At 45.1% G+C, this 13,696-nt stretch overlaps 2 protein-coding genes across 4 annotated transcripts; one reads left to right on the top strand and one right to left on the bottom strand.

Annotated features, from left to right (window-relative positions):
• Window positions 1-3,082: 3,082 nt before the first annotated feature.
• On the top strand, window positions 3,083-6,746 carry LOC133415393 (G-protein coupled receptor family C group 5 member C-like). 3 transcript variants are annotated; one of them, XM_061701418.1, is made up of 4 exons: window positions 3,083-3,137; window positions 3,220-5,586; window positions 6,381-6,484; window positions 6,559-6,746. In XM_061701418.1, the coding sequence occupies exons 2-4, from the start codon at window positions 4,608-4,610 to the stop codon at window positions 6,661-6,663; spliced, it is 1,188 nt and encodes a 395-aa protein (XP_061557402.1). In that variant the 5' UTR covers window positions 3,083-3,137; window positions 3,220-4,607; the 3' UTR covers window positions 6,664-6,746. The 3 variants fall into 3 exon arrangements, with proteins under 3 accessions (XP_061557402.1, XP_061557404.1, XP_061557403.1); XM_061701420.1 differs by having other exon boundaries at window positions 3,084-3,445; window positions 4,606-5,586; XM_061701419.1 differs by having other exon boundaries at window positions 3,084-3,445; window positions 4,602-5,586.
• A 725-nt stretch (window positions 6,747-7,471) lies between these two features.
• Window positions 7,472-12,027, bottom strand: ccdc137 (coiled-coil domain containing 137). The gene is made up of 6 exons (XM_061701421.1): window positions 11,887-12,027; window positions 11,477-11,625; window positions 11,147-11,372; window positions 10,850-10,932; window positions 9,845-9,924; window positions 7,472-9,762 (listed from the first exon to the last, which is right to left on the bottom strand). The coding sequence occupies exons 1-6, from the start codon at window positions 11,952-11,954 to the stop codon at window positions 9,568-9,570; spliced, it is 801 nt and encodes a 266-aa protein (XP_061557405.1). The 5' UTR covers window positions 11,955-12,027; the 3' UTR covers window positions 7,472-9,567.
• Between the last annotated feature and the right edge of the window lie 1,669 nt (window positions 12,028-13,696).

Below are 13,696 nucleotides of genomic sequence, written 5' to 3'. Positions count from 1 at the left end.
CCTCTATCGGGATTGCTGATCGTCACTTGGGTCTTCGGTGACATTTACAACATGTACATGCCGTGATTGACAGATTTGGCAGCGCATCTTCGAGGACACGCGCACACGACTAATTTGTTGTGAAATACATTTTAAAAAATAATAAATAAATGAATATCGAGGCGCCACATTCAAAATGGAACGCCCTTTCATATATGGCTTTTTGTGTGTGTTATTTTAGAAAATGATCGTTTATTTGGTTCTCTGCGCTTTCTATTGATATGGACAACCACGTTGCCTGCTGTAAAATATGATATATCTACTTTACACGAGCAAATATTTTAAACTACTCCAACCGGAACTGTACAGAATTAGGACGGTCCAAAAATCTAAAAAGGTATGTTCTCACTCCAGTTACTTTAGATTGAAAAAAGAAAACTAATACCTAACTAATAAAGTAATACCGTAATTTAAAAAGAGAAAAAACATTTCAACGAGTATTTTTTGTCATTATTAAAGAGGAGATATTATGTAAAATTGACATTTGAATAGCTTTAATAGCACTTCCGAGCAGCTGTTACGTGACGGGGATGTTTCTCCGGCCGGCCGTTAGGCTGGGTGAAGATCCGAGGGCACTTTTCAAGCGATGGCGGGTCTTATTTGTGTTTGGTGACGTGCTCGCGCGTCTCACACACGTTCAACGCAGTGTACGAACTGCTCCCTACACCGGATAAAAATGCTTTTGTTGTCTTCAGACACGTCAGTAGGATATTTGGGAACAGTTTTCGATTGTTAAACAAAAAAGAAAAGAAAAGAAAAATATGCATTATATGCCTCCTTTAATCCGAGTTTGCTCTAAAATGGGACAATAAAGCTCACGGTCTATACTTTAACCACGATTGTTTTACGTCACATGTACTGAATTACAGTGGTGTAAAGATCAAACCCTTATGTCCAAATACTGGACATAACTGTATTCCTCTGACCTATCGACAGCTCAAACCGTTAGTCCAATCAAATGCAAATGTGCAATGTGATGGTTTTTACAATCCGCCGCAGACAATGAACGCGCCGCATGACTTTGGATGGAAGTGGGTTGCGGTAAAGGCCCGAGGGAGCTAAAGGGGGGCAGCGCATGACAAAAATGCAAGCGCGAGACCCCAAACCTGAGCCGCCCGCTTGCTATGAATAACCTGACAGGAGAGCTGGAGTGGCCTTCACGGAGACTTCTGCGACGAGACTGGACGACGGAGTGCGTATGGAAGTCACAATATCAATGGGGCCATCTTCGATCTACCACCTCAGCAGATTTGCGCAGAAATCCCGAATACATATTCAATCCGTTATAAGGTTCCGTTCCATTTAGGTTGTGCAGAGGCCGCTTCCTGCAGCGTAACATTGCTGTGAAATGTGTTGCTCTATTGTTATTTCCCCATTTAGTTGGAGTGTATTTGTATTTAGTTCATCAGCCTTAAAAAAAAAAAATCACTTCTGACTTCTGAGCTTCATTTCAATGTGTGTTTAATGTACTGTACATGCATATTCAAGTACATACAGTGACAACGTATAGCACTTCGGAAAGTACGAAATGTTAGGAAATGCCCACTGGAACAGCTGAACTTGATTTGGGTTGAATTCTATTGATTTAACATGACAGCCCTTGACTCAATTTTAACAAAATGTGTACTCTTTTGAAATACATTATTTGATATTGTTAATTGAAAGCTATTGTGCATTTATCAGCTGTCTGATTGCGATGTTGCCTGTGGGAATAGTATGTCCTTCTTTAAGGTCACATTGCTTTCTCTTTGCTGATGGGCTTCTATTGCGAATCTGACAACAGAACCACAATGTTAAACAAAAACGGAAAAAAAGGGGCGTGGGGGTGTTAATTTGCCAACTGCCGGAATTGTATATCGATCATTGAGCGGTCGATGCACCACGGGAGGCTCCATCACGCAGTGTAAACAGAACTTTTAGTGCAGGCAAAATGCCAGCCGGCTTCAGCCCCTAAAAAAAGTGTCCTAAATGACCTTAATCCTGCACTCCGCCTGCAGGGGATGTGCCCCTCCCCCACTCAACCGGGGCTGCAAAACACTCACGTGCACTTTTTAGACACACATTACACTCATTTTGGTCCTGCAAAAAAAAAAAAAGTATAAATAAATATTGAAAATATATCACAGTTAATTTTCATGTCAATATTACGACTATGCGGCAGTTGCCTTTGTTTAAAAGTCGATAGAGTCATTGCTACCAATGAATGTTTCTTTTCAATTTTAGCTTCAACTGCTGCCATGTATATTTTGGTGAATTGTCTCCATCGTTTCGTTATCTGTTGTTATTGGGGTTTTTTTTGTTTTGTTTTAAAGTTCCCATATTTATTGATTTTCTTAAAAAGCCACATTGAATATTGAATAATATGTGTATATTGGACATTAAATGAACATGCCTCTCAGTTTTTTTTTTTTATGGAAAGGATTGTGTGTGTGTGTGTGTGTGTGTGGGGGGGGGGGGGTTAAAATACTGTTATTTAGTGGTTGAGTGGTTTGCCTTTCAACAGATCAATCATAGCATCCTTTCGGTTGCGTAATCCCATTTAGTCATGTCAACGAGGGTCAACTGTGAGACATCTGTCCACCAGGTGGCGCTCTAATTTAAGTGTACAATACAGAAGGATGACGGTCAGTGTAATGTCAGAAAATAGCAACACACACACACACACACAGTATATAAGTATATACAGTCCTTGCAATAACTCAACGTTAATTAATTAACGTTGAAACTGTCGGCAACAAAAGCGCATTACACCCCTAAGTGAAAATGTCGAGGGCCACCGCGTGTATATACCGCATGTATGCAAGTACTGCAGCATATGTGTGTATTTGTATACACGGTATGTATGCATATACTGCATAAAACAATATTGAAGAGATTATGATTATTGTGTATTCACCCCCACAATAATTCTGATTAGGTTCTCTCCCAGATGGATGTGCGTCATCTGAGACTCGAAAGAGGGAGTTTCATCCCAAAAGTGATCGGATCAGGCTAATAATAAAAGGCCATTAATCAGCGTCAGTCTGTTGTGCGTGACCAACAAAGCAAAATGTGTGAGCCACCCGCGCGCGGAGGGGAAGCGACCCACTCGAGAGGAGGTGAGTGGCCTCTTTGTTTGGCCCCATAAACCGCCTGCAACAAATAAACCGGCTGACTCCTAATCTCGCCGAACACGCAAAGCCGCGAACGACAAAGGAGAGGTCGGATCCGTTCGGACGGAACTCGACCCGCTCGGGCCCGGCGGTCGGCCGATGACACGTCGGTGCCATCGCTGCTGGGAAGGGGTGGGCGGACCGGGGGAGAGTCAGTCTGTCAGCAAGAAAATCGGTCGGATTCTCCGCCTGAGGAGCTCACGACTTGTCGCAGAAAGAAAAGTCGACCGGGATCACCTGTTGGAGCTGTGCAGGTAGGACGCCAAAAGGATCTTGCGTTCATGCTATAATTGTCATTCATTCATTCTGGGAGATTCAATTGTATTCCAAATATTTTGGGGGGGGGGATTTATTTTTAAATGTTACAAATGTACCCACCCTTAGAATCGCCCCAAAACAAGTTAGATATCTGCAACATTTCACATGCATTTGTGTTTTTAAAGCCGAGAAGACAGCAGCAGTCTTCAGATTGTAACGTGGAGCGTGAATGCAATGCAGCGGAAGGAGTCAGCACGCTTCTGACGCTTTTGCCTTTTAAAACGTCACATCTTCAAAACAACGTGGCTATGAACTCAAATACGGTCATGTGACGCTATTGCATTTGGAGTCAGAATCAGGACTAAAATTGCTCTTCGAGTGACGAGCGTCACAAGCGTACAGTGTAATTAAAAGTTGATCGGCGTTCACCGAAACGATTCTCCAAGCAAGGCCCGAAAGCAAAAAAAAAAAAAGCTAATTGCCCATTTCCTCATCCATTTACAAACCCTTTTAGGACAAATCTAAAAGAAGTGATGACGTATTCTAAAGCCGTTTGTGACCTTAAAATCTTGTATGTTGTATGATTGTCAGAAACTGAGGACCGCCATGTAGTTGTAAAATATAGTACCGTATTTTTGGGACCTGGGCCATCGGTGGGAATTTGCACGACTTAATCCGCCTCTTAATATCACCACGGGCACATTGCAATTATAGAAAGCATCAAAACTATATATATTTCCAAAAATAAAAAATGCAATTCAACAGCACACAAGTGTGACTAATATTGCTGCTAATCTGGTTGAAGTCACACAGGCCAGCACGAGTGATTGCCAAGGCTCGAGGGCAGATTAGACTGACATGGCGACACATGGACGCTGAAATCTGACTGGACCAAAAATCGCAAAAAGATATTGAACACTTCCTCATGTACTGGAAGCAGCGCAGCCGAGAGAAACGCTGCGAAATGAAGAGAATAGCCTCTTGGGAATAAATAAATCAATACAATTTCAGGTGAAGAAATATCGGAATTTAGCTTTGTAAACCAAGTTGAGTGCTTCCGATGGCGTTCAGGTGTGGTTGGCCCCGACCTCCCGCCCTTGGTCGTAAAGTGGACACTTAACTAGTAGTGTTCGTGTTTGTCTTACCCGCGAGGAAGCGATGGCGTTTACAGGACCGCCCAAAGGATGCGGGTCCAGCATTGGCTCCATATACTACAACCTGTGCGACCTGACGGCGGCGTGGGGGGTGGCGGTGGAGGCCGTGGCCGCCGCAGGCGCGGTGACCTCCTTCGTCCTCTTCGTCATCCTCATGGCCTGCCTGCCCTTGGTGACGGACGAGAAGAGGAAAGCCACTGTGGCCTTGCAGGCCGGCGTTCTGGTTTTCACCCTGGGACTCTTCGGTCTGGCCTTCGCCTTCGTCGTGGGCCGCTACCCGGCCAGCTGCGCGGCGCGGAGGTTCCTCTTCGGCGTCCTGTTCGCAGGATGCCTGGCCTGCCTGCTGATGCACGGGCTGTGGCTCGTCCTGCTGCAGAGGCGGGGCCGCGGGCCCAGGAGCTGGACGCTGTGCCTGGGAGCGCTGGCGCTCTGGTCGGTGGAGGTCATCGTCAACACCGAGTGGCTCCTCATCACGGCGGTCCGCAATCCGCCGGCCGCTCGGGACGCTTCCGAGCCGTCCTGCGGCTTCGCCAACCGGGACTTCGTCATGGCGCTGATCTACGTGATGGTCCTGCTGCTCGGCGCCGTGCTGACGGCCGTGCCCTCGCTGACGCACAAGGGCCGACGGTGGCGCAGGGACGGAGCGTTCGTCCTGGTCACGGGCCTCCTCACCGCGGCCATCTGGGCGGCTTGGATCGCCATGTACGTCGGCGGCAACCGAGCGGTGGGAGACGACGGCTGGGACGATCCCACCCTGGCCGTGGCCGTGGTGTCCAACGCTTGGGTGTTCCTTCTCCTGTACGCGGTGCCGGAGATCTGCTTACTGACGCAGCGGGACGCGGACTTGGATCCTCCCCACGACGGCGAGCACATCTACCCGGCCAGGACCTTGGCGTACGACAACGTTCGCAAGGAGCCGGAGCCTGCCCACCAGACGGTCTACCTGGAAAATAAAGCCTTCACAATGGAGGAGCCTCCAACAGGTAACGGGAGCTCCTGAATTTCGTGCTGCTTTGGAGATACCTCCCGATCGGTCAGCCTTGGGGGGAGCGTTCAAAGTTGGAAACTTGACACGGGAATTACCAAATTGAAGGTTAGCTCTTCGTAGCCAACTCCAATACAGTATGTTGTACGTGGAAACCATTTTCTTGTCGGGATGTTTGATAACGCTTTCTTTTCCACCAATAGCAGTACGAGTATTTACTCTCGGGTAATCACCGATACCAATGACATGTACCGATACCACGAGTACTTTTGAAACAAGCATTTTGAATTAAGGACTAATTAATGACAGATAATTGTGAACAAAGACCTCTTTCTCTTACTGAAGGTTCACCGGTGTCAAACTGCCGCGATGTAGCGCCAACTACTGGCGAGGAGGACTTACTCGACATCAGATTTTTTTTTAGCTCAAGTATCGGCGGCCTTCACGAGTACCTGATAGCTTGAAATAAGACCGGTATTGGCCTAATACCGATACCTGGTAATGGTACTCGCCCATCTCTACTTTTTAGGAATAAATACTGTCTACCATGCAAATGTAGGTCATTATTGCAGTATACTTGGAAAGTGAAGGATTGTTTTTTTTGGGCAGTACTTGGCGTAAAACGTTTGAGAACCACTTCACTAGACCACAACGTGCTGCCGGCAGGGGTCATTGAATTTTTTCGGTTTTTTTTTTGTGACTTTTGTTGCGTTTTGGAGTATGTTAAAGGCAGTTTCAATCTCGTCTGCTCTTGCCCTAAAAACTCTACACCGCTTCTCTTGTCGACATCAGAGCCTTCGAAGCCGGTGTCGCCGTACGCCGCTTACAACGGTCAACTGCGAAGTTGCGTCTACCAGCCCACCGAAATCGCCCTGATCGCCAAGGGTCTGACCAAGGTGAGTGATCCGTGGTCCAAAATTCAATCCCCCGCCTTCGTCTTTCAATCGACCGCTCGGCTGCGCTCGCACAGATGGACCAGGACGCGATGATGCGGCGCGCCTCGACCTCGTCTTTGAACACGGCGGGAAGCAGCGGCGGCTCACTGCATCGCTTGGTGGGCTCCTTGGCCTCTTAGCAACCATATCGCACGCACGCACGCACGCGCTTCAGAGCGGCCTGCCTGCTTTCACTAGCTTGCTGTGATGAATGGCTACTCTTTGCTTCTGTGTGTGTGTTTTTTTTTTTTAATATATATGAAATCCCGAAGTGGAAACTTTTGTTTTTCACCAGGGACATTTTGTACATGTGCTGCATGGTAGTTATTATTCATTAGTTAGGATTGCTACATTAATGAGGTTATGATTTTGTTGTTGTTTTCTTGTTATAAAATGTACTCGCTGTGGAGAAACAGGCCTTTGTTTGTAGGATTATGGTGTTAATCTCATTTGCCTTGAACAGATTATCCTGTAGTGCCTTGAAATAATAAACTACGTAATATCCACACAAAAAGTGTTCATTTTAAAAGCCTCTGCGAGAGTTGTTGGCACACGTCAAGAGAGATCATTTTGGTACACCTGCACATTATAGTGAAATCAGAAATTCTGCCTATATGAAGATTAACATAAAGGTTTCCCACCTTATTGAAAGGTGTCTCTAATATTTTTTTGGAGCTCAGTATGAAGCATTGTGTTATTCAACATTGCGTCGGCAGTTGCCGGTGGCAGAGCCGCGTGAGGCACGATGCGATCTGTCATTTGCATATGTCGGCTTGCTAAACTTTCCACTGGCAATGGAAACGACAACCTGGCGAGAAAAAGCCATGCAATCTCTGCCACTGATGGGACGGCCGGAGGGGGCATTATTGTTTTCGGTTGTTGTTGTTGTTGTTGTTGTTGTACAACAATGCGCTCTTATGAGGACATTGCGAGTGGTTGCAAGTAGTACACACCCACAAAAGTGAGCTTTTGTAGAAACAATAAGAACTGTTTATAAATGTTTTTGGGTACATTCTTGAAAAACGTTTGATGTACAATACATTTTAATGGAGTCATTATCGTAAAGTGCAGTGGTGCTTCAAATTATGCTTCTCCAAATGAAATAAACTGAATTGCTATCAATCTGTTCCAGAATTATTATTATTTTTTTTTAAACAAGACAAATATCAATAATATTGTACTTTACAGAAACATACAATAATGACACCATTGGTATTTGTTCACCAGTCAATGGTGTTTCACATTGTTTGTTAGCAGTCAGCTAAAGAGACCGTAAGGCAAAGCTGTGTGGTCGTTTTAAAGACCAGTAGTCGGTTTTATGTTTCCTTCGACAGTAAACACAGCAAACAAGACAGGAAACGGAGTCATCAATGCAAAATCAATGCCAGGTATTCAAGGATTTGTCAAGGTCCAATTGCAAAGATGTAAAACAAATGCAAATGAGCACCGCGGCGAACGTCGCTCGCAGGGAAACGTCTCGAAAGTTGAGCAAACAAACGCACGAGGATGCTAGGTGCGATTTACTACTTTAACAATAAACGTGTCCATTAGCATCACAGCTAATCTTTCCCTCGGGTCAACTTGAGCCGCCCAGCACTCGAGCCGTCACCACTTTCACGACCTCAGCAGATGCGACACTCGAGCCCTCACAAACAGCTGCGTTGTCTTGTTACCGTGGCGACCGCGAGCGGATCAACACAGGAGGACACGTTAAGGCTTTGCTGGTCAAACACACGGAGCAGACAGCGCTCCTCTCATGACCGCTGCTATCGTGTGCGCCGCAGTTGACAAAATACGCGTCTGGTGTTTGTTCACTTTGTGGCGGAGTGTAACGATTACAACAAAGGCGGCCTTGTTCGTGGCAATATTGAGGGTAAACCAAATGGATTACAAATGCAAACAGTCTGGCCGCACGCTAATAAGCGTTACACTTTGCAACACGAGGAAGATGTGATTTATTCATGTTTGGCGACAGGGCTCATGCAGGCAACTTCGAAATATTTCTATGAATGCACTCCTAGTACACTCGTCTCCACAAAACATTAAATGGTACTTTTAACACACGCTCAGTGGCTTAAACTATTTTTCAATCCAGTACAGTATATTTGTTAATTATAGTTAAGCCTTTAAGTAAAATACATTCGCATTTAGTCTTTTAGTAAAGTTTGTTTTGAAACATTTATTTAGGTACAACCGGGACTTCGTCATGGCGCTGATCTACGCGATGTTCCTGCTGCTCGGCGCCGCGCTGACGCACGAGGGCCGACGGCGGCGCAGGGACGGCGCCTTCGTCCTTATCACGGGGCCTCCTCACCGCGGTTTTATTTTAAATAAACCTTTCGGGATTTTACAGACCTTTAACGATTGTTTATTTTATGCAGTAATTGGTTAATTATAATTAAATGTATTAAAAATATTTAAAAATATTAAAATTACAAATTTAAGCCAGTTTTAGGATCCAACTAATTAATTACTTCCTTTTTAGATGTCATGGGGTTACATTTTGCATCAAAAAGACATCAGCTCACTTGCATCAGAAAAGCAAGAAAAATACACTTTACTCTGTTGTTGAGGTTTTCTTTACATTCAGTGAGTGTAAAAACAGTTTTACGTTATCGGGGCCGTAGATCAGAAATGAGATGGGAGTGTTGTTTTCGGAAACACTGCCATCAAGTGGCCTCTCAGCGATACGGTCTAACCTCGGCCGTAAATGTAAAAAGTAAACTGCAATTGCGACGGTAATACCTTATCGTATGAGGAAGCATTTCTACGCCAACTACGTCAATGTACGTCGTTCGTAACGTCGTCTGTCGATACCGTCGTAAACAGAGGACTCCCTGTGTATTGTCACAAATAAATACACGGCCACAATTGCGTGTTGGAACAAGTTAAAGGATGAAGTGGGCGTCCTCTCGTCAAGACAACAGCGTTTGAATGTCTCTTCCCAGGATGCAAATGTGAGCTTCTTCCAGACCTTCAGCCGCATCACTTTTACCCGAAAAAACGCCTGCGATAAAAATACGAGTTCTCGCCGTTGTGCCTCATTACTTGCGGGCCTTTCGTTTTACAGTCCTGGCCTCCTCCTGCCGCTGCTGTCTCTGTTTCTTCAGGTGGCGGTAGGCCAGCACGGCCCGCTGCCGCTCCTCCTCCACGATCCTCCGCCTGGCCATGGAGGGCTTGGCCGCGGACGTCGGCGTGTGGCCGAGGAGCGAGTTGAGGAGGAGCTCCTTCGCGGCGGCCTGCGGCGGACGCGAGGCAGACGGAGAGACGCCGGACGCGTTAGGACTTGACGCGAATGATTATTGGAGGCTTTTGTTTTACCTGAGGTTTGACGGGCGCTTTCTTGGGTTTGCTGGTCAGTGAAGGTGGTTCCAATGTAACCTCGCCAAAAGCAATGTCATCTAGTGAGCAAAATAAAATGTTTTAGTGGCTTAAGACAGCAGAAAAGTGGAACCTCTGACTACTGTACAAGCCATGCATTTTTATTTTCACAGTTTAAAAGAGTTCACAGGCATCTCAATGAAAGTTTTGTGACGTTCTGTCATAATATGCAACAAATGAAAAATATATTAAACAGTCACTTGAAATCACTCCGTTTTGGGGAGGGTGGTTCTCTCGCATGCAAATACTAAGTGTGGCGTCTGTTGCCATGACAACTGGGGCGGGGCTAGAGCATTGCAACAAAGCGAGAGGCTATTCAGTGTTTCCGACTAAATTTAAAAAAAGCAACAAAAACAAATCTAGAGACTTTTTGTGTTGTTATTGCAGACTTTTAGGGACTGTAAAACTACTTCCTCAGCAGCAAATCTTCACTCCTATGAGTCAAGACTGCAAATGAATTACTCTTGCGCAAAAAGCCACGATTGGTTCATTTATGGTTAGGTGAATTGGGAATTTGTGCCCCCTTGTGGAGACATGTGGGATGTTCAACTTAGGCCGAGAAACTCAGGCCCATTATGTAAATGAGCCAAATTGTGACGTCCAAATTCGGCAAAATTCCCAATTGTTAGATTAAAGACATTTTCAGAAATAGGGCGGTAATTTAAGATTTAGTTGGTTGTTTAAATTCACACTTGATGAATGATGTCAATCCAACAGCAGTATTGGTATACACGTCATTTAAAAAGTAAATTGTCCCTTTTAACTAACATTCTTGACAGTGACAAATGTATAAAGATGTCAGCCACTGTTAAATAAATCGTCAGGCAGATATTGGGGGCGAAAGGAGATGACTGCCTGGAATACCAGAAGACCAAAACAAGGATTTTTTTTTTTTTTTAGAAATGGACTCGCCAAAGAGTTGGAAGAATTGGAATTTACAGTTACCTTTGAACATCTCCTTTTCCATCCGGGCTTCCTTTCGGTCCAACTTTTTCTGCTGTCGCTTCTGCAATCTCAGTTTGTCGTACCTGCGGCAACAAATGAGATGAGACAAACGCTAGTTTCGTGTCAGTTGTGTATCAGATCCACAATCGCACAATGAGCAATGAAGAACTCTCTTTGCACCTATGCAGAAATTCTTACAATTTAAAATGTTGGCTGGTAATACAAAACAAAAACAAAAAAGTTTGTTGTTGTGGCACTTGTAAGTACCAGTGGTACCAATGCATATTAAGCGCTTACTCTTTCTTTTTTTCCGACTTGCCCTGGTCTACAGGCTTCTCTTGTTCGTCTTCCGCCAGCTCAGGTTTCCTCTCAGGTTGGTTTTTGGTGAGGAAGTAGACGTGCTTCGACTCCATCTCCATTCGCCGCACAAAGTGAAACTCGCTCTCCCGCTTTCCTCGCTTGAAACGCGGGACGATCAAGTCCTTGACTTCAGACTTCTCTGGCTTTCTATGAAGGAGGGTGCCTGGCCAAAAAAAAAAAAAAAAAAAAAAAGAAGCACATGCAGAAAAATGATGCAGAAACACAAGCAAACAAGTGTTACAAGAGCAATGTTTTACTTTGACTTACCATCTTTGAATTTCTTTCCATTCGAAGAGCCACTTTGCATTCTCTCCTTGCTCTTTATGATCTCCTGCAGCTTGAAGGGGATGTGCTCAAGGTGGTCAACTTGTTTGTGTTCTTTTGGGGCTTTCCCATCTCGTCTCTGCTTCTTCGCACTGACATTGATTGACAGAATTGCATTGATTGGAACAACCTTCCTAGAAAATTGCTTGCTCATTGTCTGCTGTCCATTTGAAAAACACCAATTAGGTTTTAAATAACACTTGCTGTCCAAAGTATATCACCTAATTAATAGGATAACTAAAAAGGATTTGGTACCGTAGGATACGGTTTGCTTACTGTGTATCGTAGCTATTAGCATACTAGCCACTAAAGGTCACATTTGTCTTGAGTCAAACGTAGCGTCTTTACATTACCTCGGTTGCTGTCCGGTCTTGTCAACCACCTCTCTCGAGTCGTTTTTACTATTCTTGTTCTTCCCCATGTTGATGCGCGTCGTTATTTAAGCACATTTGAACGCAACAAAATTGATAAAACACACGTGGATACAGCTTCCGTAGCGTTTGACCTTTGAACTGTGACGTCAGAGGAGAGGAGCGATTTGGAAAAGCTACCCCCCCTTTCTTTTCGAAATGGTCGTCGCGTCTTAAAAGGTTATTATTGACAAAATAATCGTAGGAAATTGTATTTACAAAAAAAATGTACGCAAATTAAATCATGAATTTATTTCATCCCTGTGGCGAACAGAATGAAAATGTCATTCCACCGACGACCACGAGATGGCAATAAAGTCGGGAAAGATGGAAAAAGATGAAGTGGAATGGTGTGTTTCACACATTAAAAGCCTAAGGTCCCGATTTTAATTTCGTCGTGTATATTGTAATAACAACAAATTGAATTCGAAGTCAGAAGTCATGGAAAATTGTGGCATGCAACTATTAATCAGAATCAGAATCAGAATCAGAATCGTCTTTATTTGCCAAGTATGTCCAAAACACACAGGGAATTTTGTCTCCGGTCGTTGGAGCCGCTCTAGTACAACAGACAGTCAATTTACAGAACACTTTGGAGACATAAAGACATTGACAAAAAAACAATTGTGCAAAAAAGATGCAGAGTCCTCTAGCACTTAGAGCAGTTCGAATGACTCATATTGCAATAGTCCGGCGCAATGACCATTGTGCAAAGGGCGCTGAGACTTCAAGGAGTGTATGCGGTTTAAAGTGACGAGTAGTGGGATCATCTGGGACAATGTCGGTTGTGCAAATGTTACAGATACTCCTCAATCAGTGTGCAAATGGAGCAGATGCTACTCTGGCACGGGTGGCCAGTATATGCAAATAGTGCAGCATGGCGAGACAACTACAGTGAGCGCAAGAGTCATACATAATTGGCCCCACAGAAATGTGACAACCAACTCAAGTCCAAAAATTGCCAGCTTGTTGTAATGGAATTGTAGGTTAGGTGTTTAAGAAGTTGATCGCAAGAGGGAAGAAGCTGTCGGAATGTCTACTAGTTCTAGTTTGCGTTGATCGGTAGCGCCTACCTGAGGGAAGGAGCTGGAAGAGCCGGTGACCGGGGTGCAGACGGTCCGAGAGGATTTTGCACGCCCTTGTCTTAGTTCTGGCAGCGTGCAAGTCCTCAATGGTGGGTAGGGGGGTACCGACAATCCTTTCAGCAGTTTGGATTGCCCGTCGCAGTCGGAGTTTGTCCTTTTTTGTAGCGGCACCGAACCAGACTGCGACTGAAGAACACAGGACCGATTCGATGACCGCTGTGTAGAACTGTCTCAGCGGCTCCGGTGGCAGGCCGTGCTTTCTCAGAAGCCGCAGGAAGTACATCCTCCGCTGGGCCTTTTTGAGGACGGAGTTGATGTCGGTCGCCCAACTTCAGGTCCTGAGAGATTATAATTCCCAGGACCTCGAAGGTCTCGACGGTTGACACAAGGCAGGTGGACAACGTGAGGGGCAGCTGTGGCGAAGGATGCCTCCTGAAGTCCACGATCATCTCTACCGTCTCGAGCGTGTTCGGCTCCAGGTCGTGTCGGCCGCACCGCAGCTCCGGCCGCTCCGCTTCCTGTCGATATGCAGACTCGTCACCGTCCTTGAGTGTTTGTGTTATTTGAATTTTTCATACAAATCCATAAGAAATCAAGAAAGTGTGTTGTTGAAAATATAACGGAGCATAACATACGAATTGACTATAGAGAAACCAGTCTGATATGCC

Source organism: Phycodurus eques, chromosome 16, assembly GCF_024500275.1.
Source record: "Phycodurus eques isolate BA_2022a chromosome 16, UOR_Pequ_1.1, whole genome shotgun sequence".
NCBI lineage: Eukaryota > Metazoa > Chordata > Actinopteri > Syngnathiformes > Syngnathidae > Phycodurus > Phycodurus eques.
This window is presented reverse-complemented; position numbering and strand designations above follow the sequence as displayed.